General features: G+C 38.1%; 1 protein-coding gene across 2 annotated transcripts in view; it reads left to right on the top strand.

Annotated features, from left to right (window-relative positions):
* Window positions 1-24280, top strand: part of LOC101719021 (cytochrome P450 2J2-like) — a 56852-nt gene that overhangs the window by 4294 nt on the left and 28278 nt on the right. For both annotated transcript variants that reach the window (XM_004869600.4, XM_087214658.1), the window contains exons 2-5: window positions 8623-8785; window positions 11354-11503; window positions 11873-12033; window positions 14517-14693. In XM_004869600.4, the coding sequence (XP_004869657.2) occupies window positions 8623-8785; window positions 11354-11503; window positions 11873-12033; window positions 14517-14693 (651 nt within the window). The remainder of the gene's footprint in view (window positions 1-8622; window positions 8786-11353; window positions 11504-11872; window positions 12034-14516; window positions 14694-24280) is intronic.

The raw sequence follows: 24280 nt of genomic DNA, 5'->3' as shown, positions 1-24280 counted from the left end.
TTTATATACGGATACCAGGTGCTCTAGTGTTGTTTGCTGAAAACACTATCTCTTCCTCGGCTCTTGAATTGAGTTTATATTCTATAAAATGCTAATGTTAAATAATCTTTCAAAACTCAGTGGACCATATATGTGTGGTTCTATTTCTAGATTCTCTGTTTTATTCAAATGATCTATATGTCTTTTCTTACACCAACACTGCCTTGATTACTGTAGCTTTAGAAGAAGTCTTACAATTAGGTATTAAACGTCCTCCAACACTGTTTTTGTTTTTGTTTTTAACTTTTCTAGGTCCTTTGTACTCCTACATAACTTTTAAATTTCAATATCCAATTCTTCATTTATAGCAAGTATACACAGACCTGAATTTTTATATATACCTTGTGTTTTCTAATCCTGCTAAATTCAAGTACAAGTTCTAGGGGCTCCTAGAGATTTCTTAGTATTTTCTCTGTAGATAATCATTTCATCTACATATAAAGATTTTGCTTCTGGCTTGCCAATCCTATCCTAGTTGTGTCATTTTTTTGCCAGACTATTTTGGTGGGGACTAGGTTTCAAAGTTTAATGGACAGATAAAGAGTAAGCATATCTGCCCTTGTTCCCCACCTTAAGGAGAAAGCATTGTATCTTCTCCATTCATATAAGGTGTTCTCGCTGGAAGTATGGAGTACATGTCTTTAATCTGTTGAGAAGTTTCTGTTCTACTTCTAGTCTCCTGATAGCTTTTACCATTAACAGCTGTAGAATTTAGTCCAATACTTCTCCTCCAACTAGTGACAGGATCGTATGGCTTTTTCCTTTCCTCTGTTAAAATGATGACTTTTGGGGGTGGATCTTCCAATGCTGATCCAACACTGCCATTCCTATTAAAAAATCCACCTTCTACATCCTGCCAGATCTGACTTCTAACAGTTTGTTTTGTTAAACAAATTTCTATCTATGTTGATACTTTTTTCTTCTATTATCTTTATCCAGTTTTAGGATTAGCACAATGTTGATTTCCTAAAATGAGGGGAGAAGTGTTTCTTCTTTTTTCTGCTTTAATTGTTTGATATAACTTATCAGTTAAAATGGTTATGAGCCTGCTGTTTTCATATAGGTAGGTTTTCAAGCTAGGAATATACTTTCTTTAATAGGTGCTATTCAAATTTTATATTTCCTCCAGAGTTAGTTTCATTAGTTTGTCTTCCAAGTTACTTCTTAGAAGTTGTCAAATTTATTTCAAAAAAGATTTTTGTTATATGCTTCCTATATCCTTTCATATTCTGTAAAATCTGTGGTAATGTCTCCTAGATCTTAATATTGTAATTTAAAAAATGTATAACTGATATTGTGTAACAGGAAGAAAAGGTCTAAAAGAGCAGGGGAATTGGGAGGGGTAGGGGAAGGGAAAAAAGGGAAAGGAAAAAATATGAGAAGAGGAAAAAAATGGAAACAAGGTCTTTGCAAATAGGGAAGGGTGGAGGGGATGAAGGGAGAGCAGGGGAAGGGGAAAAAAAAATAAGAACCAAGAGACTCATGTAATGGTACAAGATCCCAATGATGAATGTAATTGTATTTTATATCTAAAATGTACCAATAAACTTAATGGGGAATGAAATACCTAGGAATCATCCTAATGAAAGAAATCAAAGACCGCTTCTCTGAAGAGGCACTCTGAAAAGAGAGATTGAAGATGATATCAGAAAACGGACAGACATCCTCTGCTCCTGGGCAGGAAGGATTAATATAGTGAAAATGGCTATACTTCCAAAGCTGCTATATAGATTTAATGCAATTCCAATTGAGATCCCAGCAGCATACTTCATAGACCTCGAGAAAACAATCCAAAAATTCATTTGGAACAAGAGGAGACCCAGAATAGCAAAAGCAATTCTAAGTAACAGAGACATGGCAGGGGGTATCACAATCCCCAACCTACAACTATACTACAAAGCTACTGTGATAAAAACAGCATGGTTCTGGCAAAGAAACAGACTTGAGGACCAGTGGAACAGATTAGAAGATACAGAAACATCGCCAGACACACTCAGCCATCTCATCTTCAACAAAGGAGCCAAACACCCTCACTGGAGGAAAGATAGCCTCTTTAATAAATGGTGCTGGAAAAATTGGGCTTCAACTTGCCAAAGATTAAAACTAGACCTATATCTCTCACCATGCACTAAACTAAAATCAAAATGGATTAAAGATCTAAATATTAAAATAGAAGCTCTGAAGCAGTTGGAAAAGAGGTTAGGTAGAACCCTTGAAGACATTGGTGTAGGAAAAGATTTTATGAACAAAGCCACAGTTGCCTGTGAACTAGCACAAATAATCAACAAGTGGGATCTCTTCTTATTAAAAGGCTTCTCCACAGCAAGAGAAACCACCAGCAGTGTGAAGAGACAACCCACAATGTGGGAAAAAATCTTCACCTGCTCTTCCTCAGACAAAGGTCTACTATCTCGAATCTATAAAGAACTTAAAAAGATCAGACCTCCCAAATTTAAAGACCCAATCCAAAAATAGGCATCTGAAATGAACAGACATTTCTCAGACAAAGAAGTAGAAATAGCAAATAAATACATGAGTAAATGTTCAACATCACTGGTCATTCGAGAGATGCAAATGAAAACAAGGCTGAGATTCCACTTCACTCCAGAAAGAATGGCTGCTGTCATGAAATCAACCAATAACAAATGCTGGTGGGGCTGTGGGAGAGAGGAACCCTGCTGCACTGCGGGTAGGAGTGTAGACTGGTGCAAGCACTGTGGAAATCAGTATGGAGATACCTCAAAGAACTAGGACTGGAAGTCCCATTTGACCCTGCTATTCCACAGCTGGGGATCTTCCCCAAAGAATTAAAAGAATCATACCACAGTGATATATGTGTCCCCATGTTCATAGCAGTGCAGTTTGTAATAGCTAAAACTTGGAAACAGCCCAAATGCCCATCAACTGGAGACTGGATAAAGAAAGTGTGGGGTTTTTTTATAAAATGGAGTACTACTCAGCCATAAAAAATGAGAAATTAGAGACATTTATAGCTAAGTGGATGCACACTGAGGCCATACTCTGAAGTGAAATAAATAGGACACACATGTGTAAATACCGAATAGTTTCTCTGGTGTGAGAAACTGAAAGTGTACATAAGGACTAAATGTATAATAGGTCATGTGAAATAGGAAGAAAAGGGGCAAAGGGGAAGGAAGTGGGAGGGCTAGGGGAAAGGATAGAAGGGAATGGGATTCATATGAGAAAATGGAAAAATAGGAACAAAATCTTTGTAAATAGGGAGGACTGGAGGGGTTGAAGGGAGGGCTGGGCAAGGGTGAAAAATAAGAACCAAGAGAGACTATGTAAAGGTGCAAATTTCCAATGATGAATGTCATTATATTGTATACCTAAAGTGTACCAATGATTAGAATGAATAATCGATAATATAAAATAGGAAGAAAAGGTCCAAAGGGGTAAGGGTAGTGGGAGGCGCAGGGGAAAGGAAAGAAGGGAAAGGAAAAATGATGAGAAATGGAAAAAATGGAAATAAAGTCTTTGTAAATAGGGAAGGGTGGAGGGCATGAAGGGAGGACTAGGAATGGGGAAAAAATAAGAACCAAGATGCATTATATAAAGGTACAGTTCCCAATGAGAAATGGAATTGTGTTGTATACCTACAATGTACCAATAAAAGAATTTAATACAAAAAAAAAAAACTTAATGGGGAAAAAATAAATAAATATTTGATACAGTTCAACTCACTCCAAGTACTATCCTGTTGATTCTCAAATTGTCTCAATTTGGCTAACAGGAACCTCTCTCTTCATGGTGATTCCTGTGAATTCTTTTGAGAGGATATTAGTAATTTATGATATCTTCTATTACTAGTTGAATTGTGTCCCTGTAAAACAATATGCTTAAATCATACCCCCCAATACCTCAGAAAGTACTGGAAGTACAGTTTTTCAAAGGCAATCAAATTAAAATTAAAATAAGTCATCAGAGTAGGCCCTAAACTAATATGACTTCTGTCCTTATAAAAAGGGAAATTTGGGTACAAGGACAGATAGGCTAGGAAGAAAATGATGCAAAGACACAAGGAGAACGTCATGTAAAGATGCAGGTCGAGACTGGATGGATAAAAATATTGAAAGTAAGAAGGAAAAAATGGAAACAAAGCTTATGTATATGGGGGGATGGAGGTGTTGAAGGGAGGTCATGGGAATGGGGAAAAATAAGAATCAAGATACATCATGTACAAATTCTCAATGATGAATGTGATCATAAGGTATACCTAAATGTACCAACAAACTCAATAAAAATTTTTAAAAATCCTGAGAAACCAGCTCTGCTGAGCAAACTTTGGCTAAATAAAAGAGGAAAAGGGAAAAGCAAAAATAAAAGTACACCTTTCGAGTCTGTGAGACAGAGTGGGCTACCATGAAGAGTCATGATAGTGGGCTCCTTGTGGTTTCCCATCTCTTTTATGCTGTCCACATCTCCTGGGAACCCAAGAGAAGCCTGGAGGTATGGGTTCTTGAGAGGCACTGCTGTGTAGATCCTGGGATCCCACCAAGCCTCTCTTCCCAGGCAGCCTAAGCCACACCCTGTCTCCTATCTCAGGTGGTGGTGAGAAAGCAGCTGTGATTGAAGCTGTGAGTCCCAAGATGCACACACAACCACTTCTCAGGTCTTTTTGTCCACACCAGAAGATACTGGGAAATGGGGTTTTTGATGAGGAAGTCATATGGCCAGCTAGTATGCAGGCAGCTCCATCACTGCAAAGAACACAGGGAAATGTATTTATAGTTTCACTGAAGAATGAGAACTCCAGAGTATGTTAGAACCCCAACTTCAATCACTAGCTGTGTGCTACCTCTCTGTGCTTCTTTTTCTAAAACCTAGAAAGAAATAATGTATAGCAGTGGCACTGAACCTAGGGTACACATGCTGCATTGGGTATGCAGAACACTCTCTGGCAGCACGTAAGCCAAGGCCAGCATCACCCCAGCAGCCGAACATGCAGATTTAATGCAGTGTTGTCACTTTGAGATAAATAAGTGGGTTTGGGTTGAGCTTGGCCACTAGGTCTCTAAATGGTTCGCCACCACTGCTGTATAGGCTCATTATAAAGATAACAAAAGTTACTGAATATGAAGTCACTTCCAGGATGCCTAGTACATAGTTGATGCTTACTTCTGTGTTTTTCACCCTGCTCCTTTCTTCAAAACCTTATCAAAATGTACTGCAAAAAACCCAGTTGCTGGTTGAATGCCAGGCATCAGTTATCTGACTGCTTTCTGCATGAGCTCTATCGGGCCACACTATTCTCTCCGTCTTTATTCCTTTATTGCTATCACTACCAGAACCTTCTTTGTAAAGAGCATTCTCTAAAATATCAATAATAACAGTTTTATGAATATTATGTTTATTAATCTTATCTGAAATATAGAAAGGAATAGTAACTTCCATTCTATTGATTGTAAACTACAATACAGAGAAGTTAAATAATTTGTTCCCAAATCATTCAGAAAGGAAGAGGCAGAACCTGGATTCTGACCTGTCCTAGGACTCCAAAATTCCATCAGTTCTGCTCACCTTACACCACCTCTCCTACCCACACATCTTCAGGCTTCTCATTGGAAAACAAACAAAATAAATATATTCCCTTTGATGATGAGGGTCTTCAGTCTCAATATTGCTCGGATAATCTTGATCCTCATCTCTCTTTCCTAATGAGCGGAGACTTTTTCCAGACATCCACCCTGACCATTGGTCCTCTTCTAAGCTTCCTGCCTTCTCTCCATCAAATAAAGTATGGCACAGAAAATTAATAATACTTGTTAATTTATAGTAATGACCCAGTAGATTGTGAGCTCTGGAAGTTAGGCATTTATGGCACCCCCAGTGCTGACTTCAACCTGAGACATGGGCAGTGCTCTTTAAGGAATGCTTTTCCCCAGGGAAACAGTGACTCTTCTGTTCCCAAACACCCTCGATTTCCTGCATTAGCATCTGCATATGCTGTTCTCACAGTCTACAGTGCCTTTGCCTTCATTGGACATGTCTTTTGCTAGCATCCCGATTTCATTTAGGATCTGGCAAAGTCCCATTTCCCTTAAAGTTTTCTCTTATATTGTCAGTGGAAATACATCTCTTGTGAGAGCCTCATGTCCCCTCACACCAGCATTCTGGCATATGTTGTCTTCTGCCCTGTGTGCACTTTTCGTCATGGGAAGCCTCTGTACACAGAGTACATTTGAGATCACTTTACTTACCAGGAGGATAGGCCACAGGAGATCCACACAGACTGGCGCACCGCTGTTTGTGTGCACATGGTTCTGTGGTCCATGACGTAGACTCAATTTTTAAAGGATTTCACAACTAAAATAGTTAAGAAACACACAACTTTATTTTTATTTGCTTCCTCTTTGTCTTTACATAGAAATGACTTTTACTGTATAAAAATAATTTTAACTATACAAGTAATACACATTTAGATAACATTTTAAAATATAATTTACAGTTTAGCAAGGGATATAGAATATTATCTCTTCTTGAGCACCACCACACACACTCACCAATACTTCTGTAGGACTTTGGTAAATATCTTTCCACGTTTGCAAAGAACCAATGTTAAATTATAGTTTTTTTATTAAAAATTCTATAATCCAAAAGAAAAACATGAACACCTCATACAAATAGGTTTGAAACATATTAAGTAGATTTTTAAAAATAAATCATAGAAATTGAAGATGTTAAACCTAGGAGATATGCAGAAATAGTGTGCTCATTAGGATCACATGCACGCACACACACACACTCACTTATTGGGAAAATACAGAGCAACAATCCCTCAGTGCAAATGTGCAAATGTGAATTGGTACAGTGCACTCCTCTTTTTTCTCTCTTCGCTTCTTTGTTTAGCTGGTCCTTTTGTTTTAGAACTTAGACTGAGTGAAATCTCTCTCCTGTTTCCTCCTCTGTCATCCTGGTTCAATTTCTTGTCTCAGTAACCCTTCACCTCTCATTTCTCATCAATTTAATCCTTCATTTTAGTGAACTTTATTTTTAAACACTTGGTGCTACATTTAGAATTTTCCTTTCTACTATGAAACATTTTGTGTTACTTTTGTTTGCCTTTTATAACACCTTATCAATTATTTTTCTATTTTAATGTTCATGCCTGTTTATAAGCCTGTTTTCATATTCTGAGTTGTATTATTTTTAATCCTTTCTACTTTGTTAATGATCTATTTAATCATGTACTTTAAAAATTATGTCCTGCTTTAAGAAGTTTTCTCAGATGCCCTCTGAGGCATTTAATCCATGTGGAGGAATTGGCGGAAAAAGAAAAACTAAAAACAAAAATCAACACCAGGAACAACAAAAAACTTGAGTGAATTTGAGAGCTGTTAGATTCAATGCTAGGGAATCCAAGAGGCCATTTGATCTCAGCACTTTTGCATTGTTGATAACATCATAGAAATTTTTGGCCCATCTGTCAAACTATAAAACTACATGGGCAGATAATGCATGGAGATGGAATGCTACAGTTGACTGCAGTGAGTGGAATTGGAGTGCTGATCCCTCACACATACAAGCTGAGATTCTACTTTGTATATCACCAGTTATCCATAATTTAACAATAATGTGAGATTTTGAGTTGTTCCCAAAATATCAGTATTGAATATTCCAAATTATTCAAGGAATCCTTGTCGTAATTTTGAAACAAATTGTTCTAGGCTTTCATGAAGATGAAGTAAATTTTTTCTTGGCATTTCTCCGAAGAAATGTACTCCTGGCCTCTGCCCTTATAGCAAGCCAGGACAGACTGTGTAGAGATGACAGTAGATTCACACAGGGCTCCAGCTGAAAAGAGCAGTGCAAGGTTTGAGTTCAGCTTCTGCATTGCTGTGAGCACAGGGTGCTGGGGTAAAACTTAAAGCTTTCCATCTCAAGTTCACGTCTTTGTCCCCCAGTCTGACCTAATGCCTGGAAATCGCCTCACTGAATAGTTTTGTCACTGTGTGCATATTACTTCAGCTGCAACTGTTTTCCTGAAATACGGACATCCACAGGACACTGACAAGATAATGAGAGAAGTCAGGAGAGATGGGTGACATGGCACCTGGGAATGTGGCTATGACCATGCGTGCTGTCCCATGGCATGTCACGGGAAAGGGACCTTCTTCTCAGGCTGAATAGTTATGTTGCTTCACAAAGAAGTCCGCCCTTGCTACACCAGACTTCGAATAAACACGTCTCATCCTTCTTCAGCAGGCCAGGTGTGCTGAATTCTCTGTCATCACTAGATTCTAGGATGTGTCAGGTTAGACACACTGTTCATTTTATGACAGTTGTATCCTGATGCCTCCTCTCGGGTAGATGCTCATTCAATTCAGTGGTGGAAGATAAGAATACATTTTTAATGGAACTTCCATCCTGAAGTGTATTAAATTTGACTTGATTGTGAGATGGAAAATGGTTCAGAAACATGTCCCTCAGGGCCAAGGGGCAGCCAGCTCCTCACACAAACCCAGAGTCCCTTCAAGACAAGCTCTTTTGATACACTTAGCCTCTGTCAGTGGACATATGTCGATGTGTATATTCAACTGTGACTATTTCACTATTTTTCAGAATGTGGAGAAATACGGTAACCTTGTTAGTATAGACTTTGCTGACATACCTTCAGTGCTTGTAACTGGACTGCCCTTAATCAAAGAAGTCCTTACCCACACGGACCAGAATTATATGAATCGTCCCTTGACCTCTATTCGAAAACGTGTATTTGGTAAAAAGGGTAAGTTCTTGATCATGGTAAGTGTGTTTGAAATGTGCATGGTATGGTAAAAGTGCCTCTGTGTCTATAATTTTTGTAAACTCCCCCGAGCCAACCACAATATGAAATTTTACCTATCAGAGGAAGCTGGGTGCTTACATTCCCTGATTAGAGCACCTCCTCAGAGGACTTCAAATCATTGACCTTGATGGAGATCTGGGACAATCCACATATCCTACAGGACTCACTCTGCATGCTTGGATAATAAAGTGACCGTGTCATGTATTCACAGCAGAGGAGGAGGCAATGCGTTCTATCTTTCTGTTCCGTATTCTAAACCTCTTCCCTTAGGAAAACTGATGCGATTCTGTTTCATTCTGCTGCTGCTTCTACTTGCTTCTAGTTTTTATGCTTTGGCTTTAAGCCCTTATCACACAGTGTATCTAACACCTTCCAAGCCACATTAGAACAGAATGGCAGGGACAATTAGCATTAACATTAAGTAAACTTAAACATTTAAAATTTGAAATCAAAACCTCAGTCTATTAAATTATCAAAGGATCTTTTCCAGATGCTTAAAACTCCTCTTTGAAATAGTCTATGAATTAATTCTACATGCATCTACTGCCATGGGAAGCCCAGTGCTAGGAATAAATGAGAGAAGACTGAGAAGAATGGTGCATATACATGTCCTGTGTAACTGTCATTCTGTCAAGAGAGAAGCACAGCATCCAATAGCTGCAAGAACAAAAACAAGTCTATGAGACATTTGTTGGGAGACTCTGAGGTAATCCTGGAATTCAGAGAAAGTTGATATGACTAAAGACAATTCATTAAATAAAGTGAAAAACAGCACTCAGTCAAGGAGAATATAATATGAAGAGTCCCTGACGTTAGAGTCAGGACAGGATACTTGAGGAAATAAAAGATGTCCAATGATGCGAGCTCAGGATTGTAAAGGAGATAATTAAATGGAGTTGAAACTACCTGGCTAAGAATACCTCGTGCAAGTTCTTGTTAAGTATATTAGTTTTTATCCTAAGGACAGTATAAGCTCTTGAATGATTTTAAGTGGAGAAAAAAAAAGCATACACAGTACATCATTAAGACTCATTAGGATGGCGCGACAAGAATGCAATTGAGATAGTAAGAGACTTTTGTAGATTTTAGCTTACAGAAAGTGACAGTTTAGACCAGGCAGGAGAGAAAAAACGGCACTGTGTTAGTAAAGGATGGTAATGGTGACATTACATGGATTCCAGGTAATCAATCATTAGATCAACAGAATAAGACACAATGACTTCAATGTAGAGACAATGAGCTATTGAGGTGCTTCCCACACAGGTACCTGATAGAAAGAGGAACACTTCAGAAGAGTAGAAAATATTTGGTGAGGTTTAGCTTTTGTTGCAAGTAGTATGGATAAAGTTAAGAATTTAAGCATGGATGGGCCAAGTTTGCATGACTTTTAGTTGCCAAAATCAAGCAGTCAATAGTAATGTGTACAGAGTTCTGGGAAAGAAATAGATGGTGACCAGCAGTAGTTATTATTTAAAAATATGGGAATCGATAGGATTTCCAAAAATGGGATGTGGGATGAGAAGAAAAGAGACTGGGAGCCTAATCATGAAGGCCTCCACCATTGCAAGATTTCATAGAAGAAAACAAAACACAAAATGATAAGTTCTTCACAGAGATTGAAGGAAAAAATCTGTTTGTGTGCTCTCTTGACAACTACTTGAAAGGAGTCATTCAAAAAAGAAGTGTGTAGAGCTGAGGAAAGACCACATGAGATGAGGTTGGAGATTCCACTGGATTCACAGCAAAGAGGGCCATTTCAATGTTATGGTAAAGGGCCGACTCAGGAACATAAAAAGTTGAAGAATGGTCTAGAACTGAAAACATGGAAAAGAGCTTGGCATTGCCTGTGTTAGGAAACAAGGGTTCATGGAACACAGGATGGCATTCTGCATCTTTGCCTGTGTTGCTCTTTCTGTGCAGAATATTCATTCCTTTTTGCTTTCTCGAATCATTCCTCATTTTTTAAGACCAAGTTTAGGAAGGACATCCCCTGTAAAGCCTTATTATTACTTATTTATTATTTATTCTTATACCTGTGGGCTTTGGCTTATCCATGTCTGCATTACTAATCTTTAGCTTAACACTAATACTTATCTAAACTTATATGACTTCTAATCAAAGCATGGAGCTTGGCTACAGGTGGACTAGAATTTGAGCATCTGGTTGTGAACTGTTTTACCTTGCAAAGTTCACTTCACCCTTTATTCCCAGTTTCTTCAATTTATCATCAGTAAAATGGACAGGAAGTGATGTTATGTAAAAGTACCTTGTATTGTTTCTCTGAGCACCAAATGATAAAATACATAAAAATACTAAAGTGGGAACAGTTAGTAAATGCTAGCCAGCAAATGTTAGAATTATGTTCATTGCTCTGGGAGTATGGCTATGAATAAATTTGGAGTATATCAATGCCCCTCCTCCTTTGTATCTGATGCACATGTCCATACAGTTGCCAGGTATTTGCATAATGGTATCAGAATAGCATCGTGTTGACTTCCATTTCCCCAGGACTGATCATGTCCAATGGCCAAATATGGAAGGAACAAAGAAGGTTCACCCTGACCACACTAAGGAACTTTGGTTTAGGAAAGAAGAGCCTAGAGGAACGCATCCAGGAAGAAGCCTACCACCTTGCTGAGGTCATAGCAGAGGAGAAGGGTGAGCATTTCATAGTTTAGGTGTGGGAAATTGGGACCCATCCAGTCATTGATCAGATACTTTTTAAGAGCCTAAATGCAATCCCTGTGCCCATCATTGTGCTAGGCCCTGAGACAGAATAGTGAACACCTTCTAATGACACTATCCTCAAGGAGGACACAGTTAGACATGCATTAAACATGTTACCAAATTTAAACACTGATCATAAATTTACTTATCACAACACTGAACGATCCTTACCATATCTTAGATGTTGTGGGTAGAGCTTCAAATATGGTTCTCTCCTACATATATAAAGCAGACTTTCTGTAAAAATATAGAGACAGACCAGTGGATTTTTGATGGACTCATCTCTTCCTCCACCTCCAGGACAGCCTTTCAACCCTCACTTCAAGATCAACAATGCAGTTTCCAATATAATTTGCTCTATCATCTTTGGGGAACGCTTTGACTACCAGAATGCTGAGTTTCAGGAGCTGCTGAGGTTACTGGATGAGGTTACCCATTTGGAAGCATCTCCTATGTGCCAAGTAAGCACTTCTCCTCCTGCATCTTGCTCAGGAATATTGGGCTGCTGTCAGACTCAAGTAGTTTCTTCCTTTAGGTTTTCTTACTGCTTAAACCAAAAGTATAGTGATTTAATATTGAATTTAACAAAAACTACTTATAATCAATCTGTTGGATTTAGTTATTCCTTTCCTTGTCTTCTTTTTCTTTTGGCACTGGTCATTGAAACCAGGGTCTCAGGCACGGTAGGCAAACAACTTACCACTAAGCTACATTTTCCAACCCAACTCTAGTACTTAATTTTTTCTTTCTTTCTTTCTTTCTTTCTTTCTTTCTTTCTTTCTTTCTTTCTTTCTTTCTCTTTCTTTCTTTTTATTTTCTTAAGACAATAGCTTGGTAGGTAGCCCCATCTGACTTTGAACTTTCAGTGATCCTCCTTCCTCAGCCTGGGATTACAGGTGTGAATGTTTACTATATACAAAATAATTCTGTCATTCACAGAAACTACAGAATTTTAAATAACCTGCATCTATGTTTGTCTTTTTAGTAGAATAACAATATTGTCCTTGCTTTTAAGTCTCCTCTGTCTGTATTCCACCCTACATATTTCTCTCTTTTCTCCCTCAGATGCATTTTTTAGGTGCAGTTTCATATTCTGCAGGGGGTTTTTTTGATATTCATCTGTATTGGTTTTTTTTTTTAAACAAACTAACATTTCATTGTGTGAATGTTCCACAGTGTTTAATCAATATTTCACTGCTGGCCATTTGAATTGTTTTCAGGTATCGAACGTTATGAATCAAGGTGCCATCCTCATTCCTGTGCAAGTGTCCACATGGACACGCCTCACTCATCTTGCATATATGTGTAGACATAAAGAAAGGCAAATATTTCAAAACTGCTGGTACTTGTTCCTGACTAGTGTCTTTTCATGGAGCTTCATGATTCTATCACAGAAAACTGACTGCTGTATTAGGATGACTCCTGGAAAACTGAAAGGACATAAGAAATGTGAACCATTTTAATTATTGTCAAAGTTGCTTTGTGTTCCTTGTTGTCACTCTGAGTCATGAAAATCCCCAGTCCAGCAGTGCCATTTCCTTTTCTCCTGTTAATAGAACTAGAATATCAGGAGGGTTTAGTGTGTGCCTAGGGAAAAAGAAATTCCTGGGAGGGAAATAAAAGGAGCCATAGGGTAAGTCTAATAACCATTTCTTGGAGTCGTCATGTATACCAGACATTTTGATAGGCAATGGCACCTACTTTATCTCTACTAATTTTCACAATAGTCTCATAGAAATGAAACAGAGCAACAGGTGTGTAAAGTTGCTATCCGAATTTGCTAGCAAATAAGACAATAGTCTACCACTCCTGTGTTATGTACCGTATGTACCTTCTGTCATACAGTCCCCAGAGTCACCCTAGCAGCTCACCCAGAGATGCACCCCTTAACTTGAAGCTAGTTAAATAAAGGATCAAAAGGTACATTACTGTTATTATACCTATTACCAATCTATTATAATTAGAAAATAGCAGAATAGTCACAACCATGTCTGTCTCATTTGGAAGTCACATATTTTCATTATGTTCTTCTGCACACTTCTCATTGTATGTTCCATTTACCAGCAGTTTATTTCAGTATATAATACCAAGTCTTATCTGAATGGAGATTGCATTATACTAGTTGAGACCACCATATACAAGCAACTGCTCGGGAGTGTGTGCACATGCAAACACAGGCACACATGTGCGCACACACAGAGTGATATATACACGAAAGAAAACAAATCAAGATGAGGGAATGAAGGCTGAAAAGGCAATTAATGGATTCTAAGGTATAAACTCCAGAAAGGTGACATTTCAGGAGCACCTACATGAACTGAGGGGCTGAGGTTAAACAGATTTCAGAGAAAGAGCTTTCTAGTCAGAGGGAAGAGCAACTACAAAAGGCCTTAATGAGGAACATCCTTGATGAGACCACAGACACCTCTGTAACTGGAGTGTGCAGTCAAAGATGGCAGGGAGAGATAGAAAGCAGGTAGCCAAAATGTAGGGGCCAGTTCTGTAGGGCTTATAGGCACAAGGAATAGCCTTGATCTTAAGTATAATGAACAGCAATTGGACAGTTGAGAGACAAGAAATAAAACTATGTGGTCCAAGTGTTTAAGAATCTCTCTGGCAGTTGTATAGAGCAGTAGGCTGGGAATAGGTTAAGAGAGGAATCAGGAAACCATTAAAACAATGTCAGCATCTAGGTAGGGGAAGGCGGTGCTTTGCAGTAGTGTGGCAAGCACATGTGGGACAGTGAGAAGAAGTGTGAAGCTCAGTATGTGTTGGATGGAGAGTTGAGATTCCTGTAAGAGAGATGATAGAAAAGAGAGGAGTGCAAGAGACACCACAGTGTAAGTGTGAGCAAATAAAAGAGATGGAAAGAGAAGTAGATGTCATGAAAAGTGCAAAAGGAACACTGTATTTTCTCCATGATCATTTTGTTTCTCTCCATTAGCTGTACATATTCTTTCCACGGATAGTGGAATACCTCCCTGGATCTCATAATACTCTCTTCAGAGACTGGGACAAACTGAAATCATTTGTTTCTCACGTGATTGAAAATCACAAGAGAGACTGGAATCCCGATGAGCCAAGAGACTTTATTGATGCTTACCTCAAGGAAATGGCACAGGTGAGAAAAACAAAGTTGGTTTCCATGTTGTGTTTTTCAAGGACAAAGAGCAGCATGTTAGTTTCAAATTGCAGCTCTGACAAGCATCTGCAACTCTGTGGATTAAAATAGCACAGTGCTCTCTTACAGTTTGAGATGACAGAAATCCAAGATAATTTTGCCTCTGGGAAACTCAAGGTGTTGGCCAGGCCAGCTTCTTGGGAGGTTTGAAGCCTCCACTTCCTTGACTCTCCACCTTCTGGAGGCCTACTGCATTCCTTGTTTTGTGCCCCCTTCCTCGATCTTCAGTGCCAGGAGTATAGCATCGTCTCTCCTCTCTGAGCTGGAGTTCTGTCTGTACATCTCCTCCTCCTGAGTCTGACAATCTGGCGCCTCTCTCTTATAAGGATTATTCATGATAATTTTTCCACTTCAAAATCCTTAAATTAATCACATCTGCAAAGTCCCTGTTAGCCTATAAATTAACACACAAAACACTGGGGAAAGGACATCCCTGTAGATCATTATTTACTCCACCACAGGGAGTAAAAATATAAGAAATATTTCATATGTGTAGCTTATCATTAACCCAGGAATTCTAGGACAATCAGAAACAAAAATAAGTGTCTGATGACATTTGGCTTAAGGTCGTGAGAATGTCCAAATATGCTGCCTTTTCATCCCCTATTGCAGCGGTGGTGAACCCATGGCATGCATGCTGCAACTGGCTATTTGTTATCATTGAAAGCTGCAAAAGGTTTACCAGCGCTGCATTTCTCTTCCCCTACCCACATCTGAAGGAGTGGCACACAAAGGGGAAATAGCAGTTGAGCTTCAGAAGTCCATTTCCTTGTTACTTGGGACTGAGCCTAGTTCCCTGCCTCTTCTCTAAGCCCCCATTGCAGAACACAGGTAAAGCTGAGTTGGATCCTAGATTGAAAACTAAAGGTTTTTAGAATGGGGCTACTCTGCTGTTATGCCCTGTGTCACACATTTTCCACATTACAGGCAAGAAGCAGTAAAAAGCCAAACTGAATATATGGCCTTGAGCACAGTGACCCTGTGGGTAGTAGATGTCAGTGAAGCCGTGTCCTAAACTTTCACTCATCAGATGATGGACTTCTCCTCCTGGAGTGGGTAGAATGTGAATGTGTTTGCGTTTTCCCTCTTCTGCACCTTACTGGCATAATAATTAGACAAGCTTTATTTTCTTCTTAGAGGAGGAGTCTTTATCTACCATGTGTACAGCTGTGGGACCGTCAACATTAAGAAAATTTTGAAAAATTGAACCTCCCAAAGAAAGGGGGATAGATGACAGGCAATCACATAGAATTATTGAAGAAATATGAAAGGTTTAAACTGGCAGACTAATAGGAATTTAGGAGCATTTGTGTGCATGGAAGAATCCAGCTTATTTTTTGTGCCATCAACACAAATATTTATTTGCTACAGGACTTTTGTATCTCACCAAATTCATAATGTCACTTTAAGGGTGAATAGTAGGTCCACTTTAGAGCAGGAGACTGAAGCACTGAAATATTAAGCAATGATGTGTCCTGGGTCATACATCAAATAAGTGATATAGCTCATGCAGAAAGCCCATCTGGCTCATTTGTATCTCATTTTTTCCCACTGTATTCCTAACCTGCAAAATTACAGGTACAAGGAAATGGTTATCTTGATTTTCTTATTTCTTGTTTTTCATTAGTATATTTCCTGTGTGTAATGTTTTTATTCCTTTGTGGGGATTTGGTACATGTGTGTAAGGCATTTTAATTCCTTTCTCATCCCCTATCTCTTACCTCCCTCCCACCTCCCTTCATCCCTTGATCTCCTTCCTATTTGAGAAGCATCTACATCCAGACTTCTTATTATTTCTCTTTGATTTTGCTCTCTACGTATATTTTGGGTTTCTCATATAAGAAAAATGATGCAATATTTAAACTTTATGTTTGACTTATTTCACTTAATGTTATATTCTTTAGGTACATTCATTTTCCTTCGAATGAATCAAGTTTATGATTTTTGATGGCAAAGTAGTATTCCACTGTGGGTAAATATCAGTTTATGGACATGTAGGCTGCTTCCAAGATTTAGCTATTATGAAATGTACTGCTGCCAACATCGGTATGCATGTATCACATCATATGATGTCTTTAACCCCTTTTGGGGAAAATATATAGAAGGAGAATAGCTGGATCAAATGGAATTTGTAGTTTTAGTTTTTTGAAATATCTCCATATTAGTTCCATAATGGTTATACTAGTTTATATTCCCACCAACAATGTGGAAAGGGTTTTTTTGTGGTTTTTTTTTTTTTTTTTTTGTACTGGGAATTGAACTCCGGATGTTCTGCTTGCCAGGCAGGCGAGGTCCCACTGAGTTACATCCCTGGCCTTGGAAGGGTTTCTTTTTCCCTATGCTTCAACAACATTTGCTATTACTTGATTATTTTTTTTTTATGATCACCATTCTTTCAGGGGTAAGATGAAATCTTAGTGTTGTTTCTATTTGTATTTCTCTGATGGCCAGCAAACTTGGGCATTTTTCATGGATTTATTGGCCAATTATAGTTTTTCTTTGAGGTCTCTATTCATTCCACTTGCCTATTTTTTATTAAGTCTTCTTTTTCCTCAGTCTTTTATTAAGAAGGATCTAAGCGTTTTGAGTTCTGTATATATTCTAGATGTTAACAATGTGTCTGAGGAATAGCTGGAAAAATTTTTTTTTCCATTCTGTAAGTTGTCTCTTCACTGTGTTGGTTGATTCTTTCACTGCGTAGGACCTTGTTATATGATATGGTACCACTTGTTGATTCGTGGTACCATTTCCTCTTCAGCAGGGCTATGTTCAGAAAATCCTTGCCCACAATTTCAAGAATTTCACCTACTTTGTCTTCCAGCGGTTCCAGTGTTTCTGTTTTGACATTTAGTTCCTGGATCTATTTTATTTTAGCTCAGAACATGGTGACAGATATGGTTCTAGGGTCAATGTTTTCCTTTTAGCTAGTCAGTTTTCCTGACACCATTTATTAAAGAGGTTTCCTTCTCTCCAGTGTAATTACTGGATGTGTCATGAAAGACCAAAGGATTGAATGTGCTTAGAGTTGCTTCTCCATCCTCTGTTCTGTTCTGTTGATTTTCATGTATGTTTTTGTGCCAGTACCATGCTGTTTTTATCACGGTAGCTTTGAATTATAAATTCAAGTCCAGGATTTTGAGCCCTCCCACTTTTCTCTTGTTACCCAGAATCAGATTTGCTTAAGCTCTTCTGTTTCCATATGAATTTTAGCATTGTTTCGCCCATTTCCTTGAAGAATGCTGTTGGTATTTTGATTGGGATGGCATTATATCTATCAATTTTGGAAATGCAGAGATTTTGACTATATTGGTTCTGCCTATCCAGGAACATCCATTTTCTTATGTCCACTTTGACTTACTTTTTCAGAGTACTATAGTTTTCATTGTAGAGGTGTTTCACTTCCTTAGTTAGGTTAATTCCAAAGTACTTAATTATTTTTGATGCTATTGTGAATGATATTGTTTATCCTAGTACTTTTTCAGTGACTTCATTATTGATGTAGAGGAAGCTATTGATTTTTCTGTGTTAATTTTGTATCCTGTTACACTGTTGAATTTGGTTATTAGTTTTAGAAGTCTTTTCCTGAAAATTTTGGTCTCTGTGTAGGAAATCCTGTCATCTGCAAATAGTGATAATTTTCCTTCTTCCTTTCCTATACATATTCCTTCATTTTTTTTTTTTTTTGCCTAAATGCTTCTTCTAATGTTTTGAATACTATGTTAAATAGTACTGGTGATAGTGGAAAAACTTCTTTGTTCTTGATTTTAGAAAGAAAGCTTTCATGTTTTTCCTACTTAATATGATGTTAACAGTAGATTTTACATAAATGGCATTTATTAGTTTGAGATAAGGTCCATCTATACATATTTTCTTTAGTGTTTATAACATGAAAAGATGTTGGATTTTTCAGACTTTTTTCTTCATCTATTGATATGATTGTGTGATTTTTATTTTTGCTTCTGTTTATGTGATGTATTACATTTTTTCTTGCGTATGTTGAACCATCCTTATATCACTAAAGCCTACTTGGTCATGAAGTATAATTTTTTTTTTAGGTACCGGGGATCAAACTCGGGTCCTTGCACTTGTGCAGCAGGCAGCAAGACCACTGAGCTAAATCCCCAGCCCAAGATGTATAATTTTTTATTGCATTCCATTTACCAGTATCTTGGTAAGGCTTTTTGCATCTATATTCATGAAAGAGAACAGTCTGTCGTCCTTTTTGTTGATTGAATCCTTGTCTGGTTTTGGAATGAAGGTAATGTTAAGGTTCCAGGAATGACAGTGGGAAAATGCCTTCCCTTTCAATTTCATTAAAGAGCTTCAGCAGTACTGATGTGTCTTCTCTGAAGTTTTTGTAGAATTTAGCAATGCATTCACTTAGACCTGGAATTTTCTTAGTTGGTAGGTATTTTGTTAGTGCTTCAATTTCATTGCCTCTCATTGGATGATTCAAAGTTTTTAAATCTTTTTGGTTCAGCTTTGCACAAATGGGAAATGGTCCAGTAACCATAGACTAGATCTTGATTTTTAGCCTATGAGTTTATTTGGTGAAATGTGTTCCTTTTATATGGCACACCATTGGATTTTGTTTCTTGAAACATACTGCCAATCTCTGTCTTTTGATTGGGGAATTGAGACCATTCACATTAAAAGTTGTTACTGAAAGGTATTGACTTATTTTGTCCTTGCATTATTTTCCTGTTGCAATCCCCCACCCTCCTACTTAACTGTTAAACCCTCACCCTGTAAGCATTCATTCTATTAGACTTTTTGGCATTGTTGGTTTTACTCTTATGAGGATACCCTTGACAATTTTTCAGAGTGCTGAATTGGTGGTCATGAATTCTTCCAGTGGTCCTTATCATGGAAATACCACATTTCTCCATCAAATTTGGAAGATACTTTTTGCAGGATATATCAGCCTGGGTTGAAAGTTGGTTGTTTTTTTTTTCTAGAGTTTGTAACACTTCACTACAAGTCTTCTTGGCCTTGAAAATGTGTGTTGAAATGTCTGCAGTAATTTTAATAAGTTTAACCTTAGAAGTGATTTGTCGCTTTTCTCTGACCACTTGATTGTATTGTTATGTTGGACTTCCAGGATTTTGGCTATGATGTGTCTCCGAGGGCCTCTTTTCTGATCATGGCTATTTGTGTTTCTATATGACCTCTTCTCTGTACATTCAATTATTTCCCCTTATATGTTAAGTTTTCTGCTATTATTTAAGTAAACATGAATTTATGCCATTTGTGCTCTTTTCTGATTTTTGCTAACTCCAATTAATCTTAGATTAGTCTTTTATATCTTATCTAGGATGTGTTGTTTCCATTTTTCATGTTCTCTTATTATGTTTAAAATACCTGTCATTAATTAGTCACCCATAACAGGTCTGCCTTCTAGTTCTGACACTGTCCTCACATTGATCAGTTGCACTGCCCATACGTACAATAAAATTTTTACTCTCCTGAATTTCTATTTGTTACCTTTTTATGGATTCTAATTCTTTTCCATGTTGGTCATTTATGTTTTGCATTATTTTATTTAGCTTTCTATCTATTAGCGTCTTCTGTAGACATGCTGATCATCTTGTTTATGGGGCCCATAATCTGATTGTTTATGTCTTCTGTGATCTTGCTAAATGCTTTATTGATCTATTTTGTAATCTCTTTTGTTAGCTTTTTGAATAATTCAAGTGTATGACTTTAAGTTTTCTCCACTTTGATGCCCCATGAATCAACTTTAGGGGGATTGGGAGTTTTTGGAGGGATTTTGCTGCCTTTTCTTCTCCCATTTCTATTTTTTGTTTGTTTTTAAACTGAAGCTTGTGAGTTGATTGTTGTGGTATACTTTCTTGCTGTTTTGGAGACCTCTTTAGTTAATGTCTACTTTTCAGTGGTTCCATCTTAATGTGGCTATTGGCCTTAGCCTCTGTCCCCTGACACAATCACTTGCATTTATCTTGGAGGAAAACTTGCAGCATATGTGATGCAGTACCCAGTTTTTCTGATATTGGGCACAGTATTGTTAATGATAACCTCTATGGTCGCGAGTCGTGTGGAACATGCCGAATCAGCCCGCTGCAGACAGGCAGGTCTGCACACGCCCTACCGAGGTCGCGAGTTGCACAGAAGAACAATCCACTGGACACTGCCCCCCCCACTCCTCTGTACAGCCACCTGGTTCCACACTACAAAGACGCAGAGGACACGGGACCACCAGACCACTGTACTGAGCCCCGCTGCTCCCGGCCCAGAGGTAGGGCCTTCTGAGCCACCATCCCACTGCTCCTGGTCCAGAGGAAGGGGCTTCCCAGCCACCATCCCTCCTGCTGCTCCCAGCCCACAGGAAAGGGGTTTTGGGCCACCATCCTTACCACTGCTCCTGGCCCCTGTCTCACCTCTCGCAGCTCAGAGGAGGTAATCTGTGCAGGCACCAACAGCCCACCCCCAGTCAAAATGAGAAAACACATAAATAAGTCTCAAAACCAGACTTCCACATCACCTACAGGAACCCCAAAGGGAAATGAGATGGAACATTTTGATACTCAACCACCTGGACCCACTGAACTGGCAACAAAAGGGGATCTGGAAAAAATGAAATCAGAAATAATTTCTCAGATAACAGGAGAAATTGTGCTCCTAGTGCAAGACATGATTAATAGATCTAGAGAGGAGCTGAGGAACATGATGGAATCCCAACATAGGAAACAAATGGAATCCATAAAACAGATGCAAATAGATTTCCAGGAGATGAAAATCTCCACTGAAAGTCTACACAGCAGAATGAGCCAGTGTGAGGACAGAATTTCAGATATAGAAGATAAGATTGCAATTAATGACCAGTAAAAGAAAAATTTCTTCAAAATTATAAGGGAACATAAGAAATCAATCCAGCAGCTGATAGATAATGCAAAGAAGAATAACATAAGACTGACTGGAGTCAATGAAGAACTAGGAGAGAGTGAAGATGACATAAAAAAACTCTTCAGAGAAATAATGCCAGAAAACTTCCCAAGCAGGGGAAAAGAACTTGACATACAGATAAGGGAGGCATATAGGACTCCAAATAGCCTTGATCAAAAAAAATCTACACATAGGCATATAATTGCTAAGATTCCAGAAACACAACAGAAGAACAAAGTTTGACAAGCAATCAGAGAAAAGAAACAAATCATGTGAAAAGGAAAGCCCATCAGAATCACAGCAGATTTCTCAACACAAACCATCAAGGCAAGAAGAGCTTGGAGTGACATATTCCAAGCCCTAAAAGAAAACAGCCTCCAATCCAGATTCATGTACCCTGCAAAACTATCTTTCAAAATTGATGGAGAAATAAAATACTTTCATGACAAAGAGCACCTTAAGAACTTCATGAATAGCAAACCAGCACTCCAAAGAATTTTACACAATATCCTAAGTACAGACATTGAGGATCACAACCCCAGGAAGCAAAGCAGAATGAACCCATCCAGCACAACAAGTAATTAAATGTAAAGGGGGAGAACCCAACAAAAACAAAAAGCCATGGCAATGACAAGTCAATACAGTTCAGTTATAACCATCAATGTTAAAGGTCTCAATTCACCAATCAAAAGAAATAGACTGGCAGAATGGGTCAAGAAGCAAAATCCAACAATATGTTGCATACAAGAAACACACTTAGTTCAAAAGGAAACTCATAGACTGAAAGTTAAAAGGTGTAAAACAATACTCCATGCGGCAGGAACCCGAAAAAAAGCAGGAGTAGCTATCCTCTTTGCAGATCAAGTAGATTTCAAACCAACACTGATTAAGAGAGATGAAGAAGGACACTACATCCTTGTAAAGGGAAGAATCCAAGAGGAAGAGATGACAATCATAAATATCTATGCACCAAACACTACTTTGCCCAAATATATAAAACAAATACTAATGGACATGAAAAGTCATATATGCACTAATACAATTGTAGTGGGGGACCTCAACACCCCACTGTCACAAGTAGATAGATCAACTAGACAAAAAATAAGGAATGAAATACTAGAACTCAATCAAACTCCTGAACAAATAAACTTAACAGATGTTTACAGAGCCTTCCACCCCACAAAATCAGAATACACATTCTTCTCAGCTGCACATGGGTCATTCTCCAAAATAGACCACATACTCACACATAGAACATATTTAAGTAAGTACAAAGGAATTGAAGTTATCCCCTGTATATTATCAGACCATAGTGTGATGAAATTGGAGATCCATAGCAAAAGAAACTCAAAAAATTTCATAAACATGTGGAAATTGAACAACACACTTCTGAATAACCAGTGGGTCACAGAGGAAATTAAAGAAGAAATCAGTCAGTTCCTTCAATTAAATGACAATGACAGTGCAACATATCAGGATCTATGGGACACAATGAAAGCGGTCTTACAAGGAAAATTCATAGCAGTGAATACGCATAGTAGGAAAACAGAACTATCCCAATTATACAACCTGATGCTGAACCTCAAGCTTCTAGGAAAAGAAGAACAGGACAACCCCAGAGCTCCTACAAGGGAGGAAATTATAAAGATCAGAGGAGAAATCAATGCAATGGAGACTAAGAGAATGATACAAAAAATCAATGAAGCCAAGAGTGGGTTCTTCAAAAGGATCAACAAAATTTACAAACCCTTAGCCAACCTTATCAGAAAAAGGAAAGAAAAGGCCCAAATCCATGCAATTAGGAATGAAAAGTATGAAATGACAACAGACCCAGCAGAAATCCAGAGGATCATCAATACCTACTTCCAGAACCTATATGCCAATAAGATGGACAACACAGAAGAAATGGACAGATTCCTAGATACATATGAATTACCAAAGTTGAACAAAGAAGACCTAAAAATTCTGAACAACCCAATATCAACCAATGAAATTGAAAATGTAATTAAAAACTTATCAACTAAGAAAATCCCGGGCCCTGATGGCTTCACTGATGAATTCGACAAGACATTTAAAGAGGAACTACTGCCACTACTGTTTAAACTCTTCAATGTAGTGGAAAGGGAAGCAATCCTCCCAAATTCATTCCTGGAAACAAGCATCACCTTGATCCCCAAAGCAGAGAAAGACCCAACTGAAAAGGAGAACTATAGGCCAATCTCACTCATGAACATAGATGCAAAAATCCTTATTAAGATAATGGCAAACAAGGGAAGAATCCAAGAAGAAGAGATGACAATAATAAATATCTATGCACCAAACACTAGTGCACCCAACTATATAAAACAAATACTAACGGACTTGAAAAGTCATATATGCACTAATACAATTGTAGTGGGGGAACTCAACACCCCACTCTCACAAATAGATAGATCAACTAGACTAAAAATAAGTAATGAAATACTGGAACTCAATCGAACTCTTGAACAAATAAACTTAACAGATGTTTACAGAGTCTTCCACCCCACAAAATCAGAATACACATTCTTCTCAGCTGCACATGGGTCATTCTCCAAAATAGACCACATACTCACACATAGAACATGTTTAAGTAAGTGCAAAGG

Source organism: Heterocephalus glaber, unplaced genomic scaffold (genome assembly GCF_053883595.1).
Source record: "Heterocephalus glaber isolate CG9 unplaced genomic scaffold, H.glaber_assembly_v1.0 deba00001447, whole genome shotgun sequence".
Taxonomy (NCBI): Eukaryota; Metazoa; Chordata; class Mammalia; order Rodentia; family Bathyergidae; genus Heterocephalus; species Heterocephalus glaber.
Note: the sequence above shows the minus strand (reverse complement) of the source record. Positions and strands in the feature narration are given on the sequence as shown.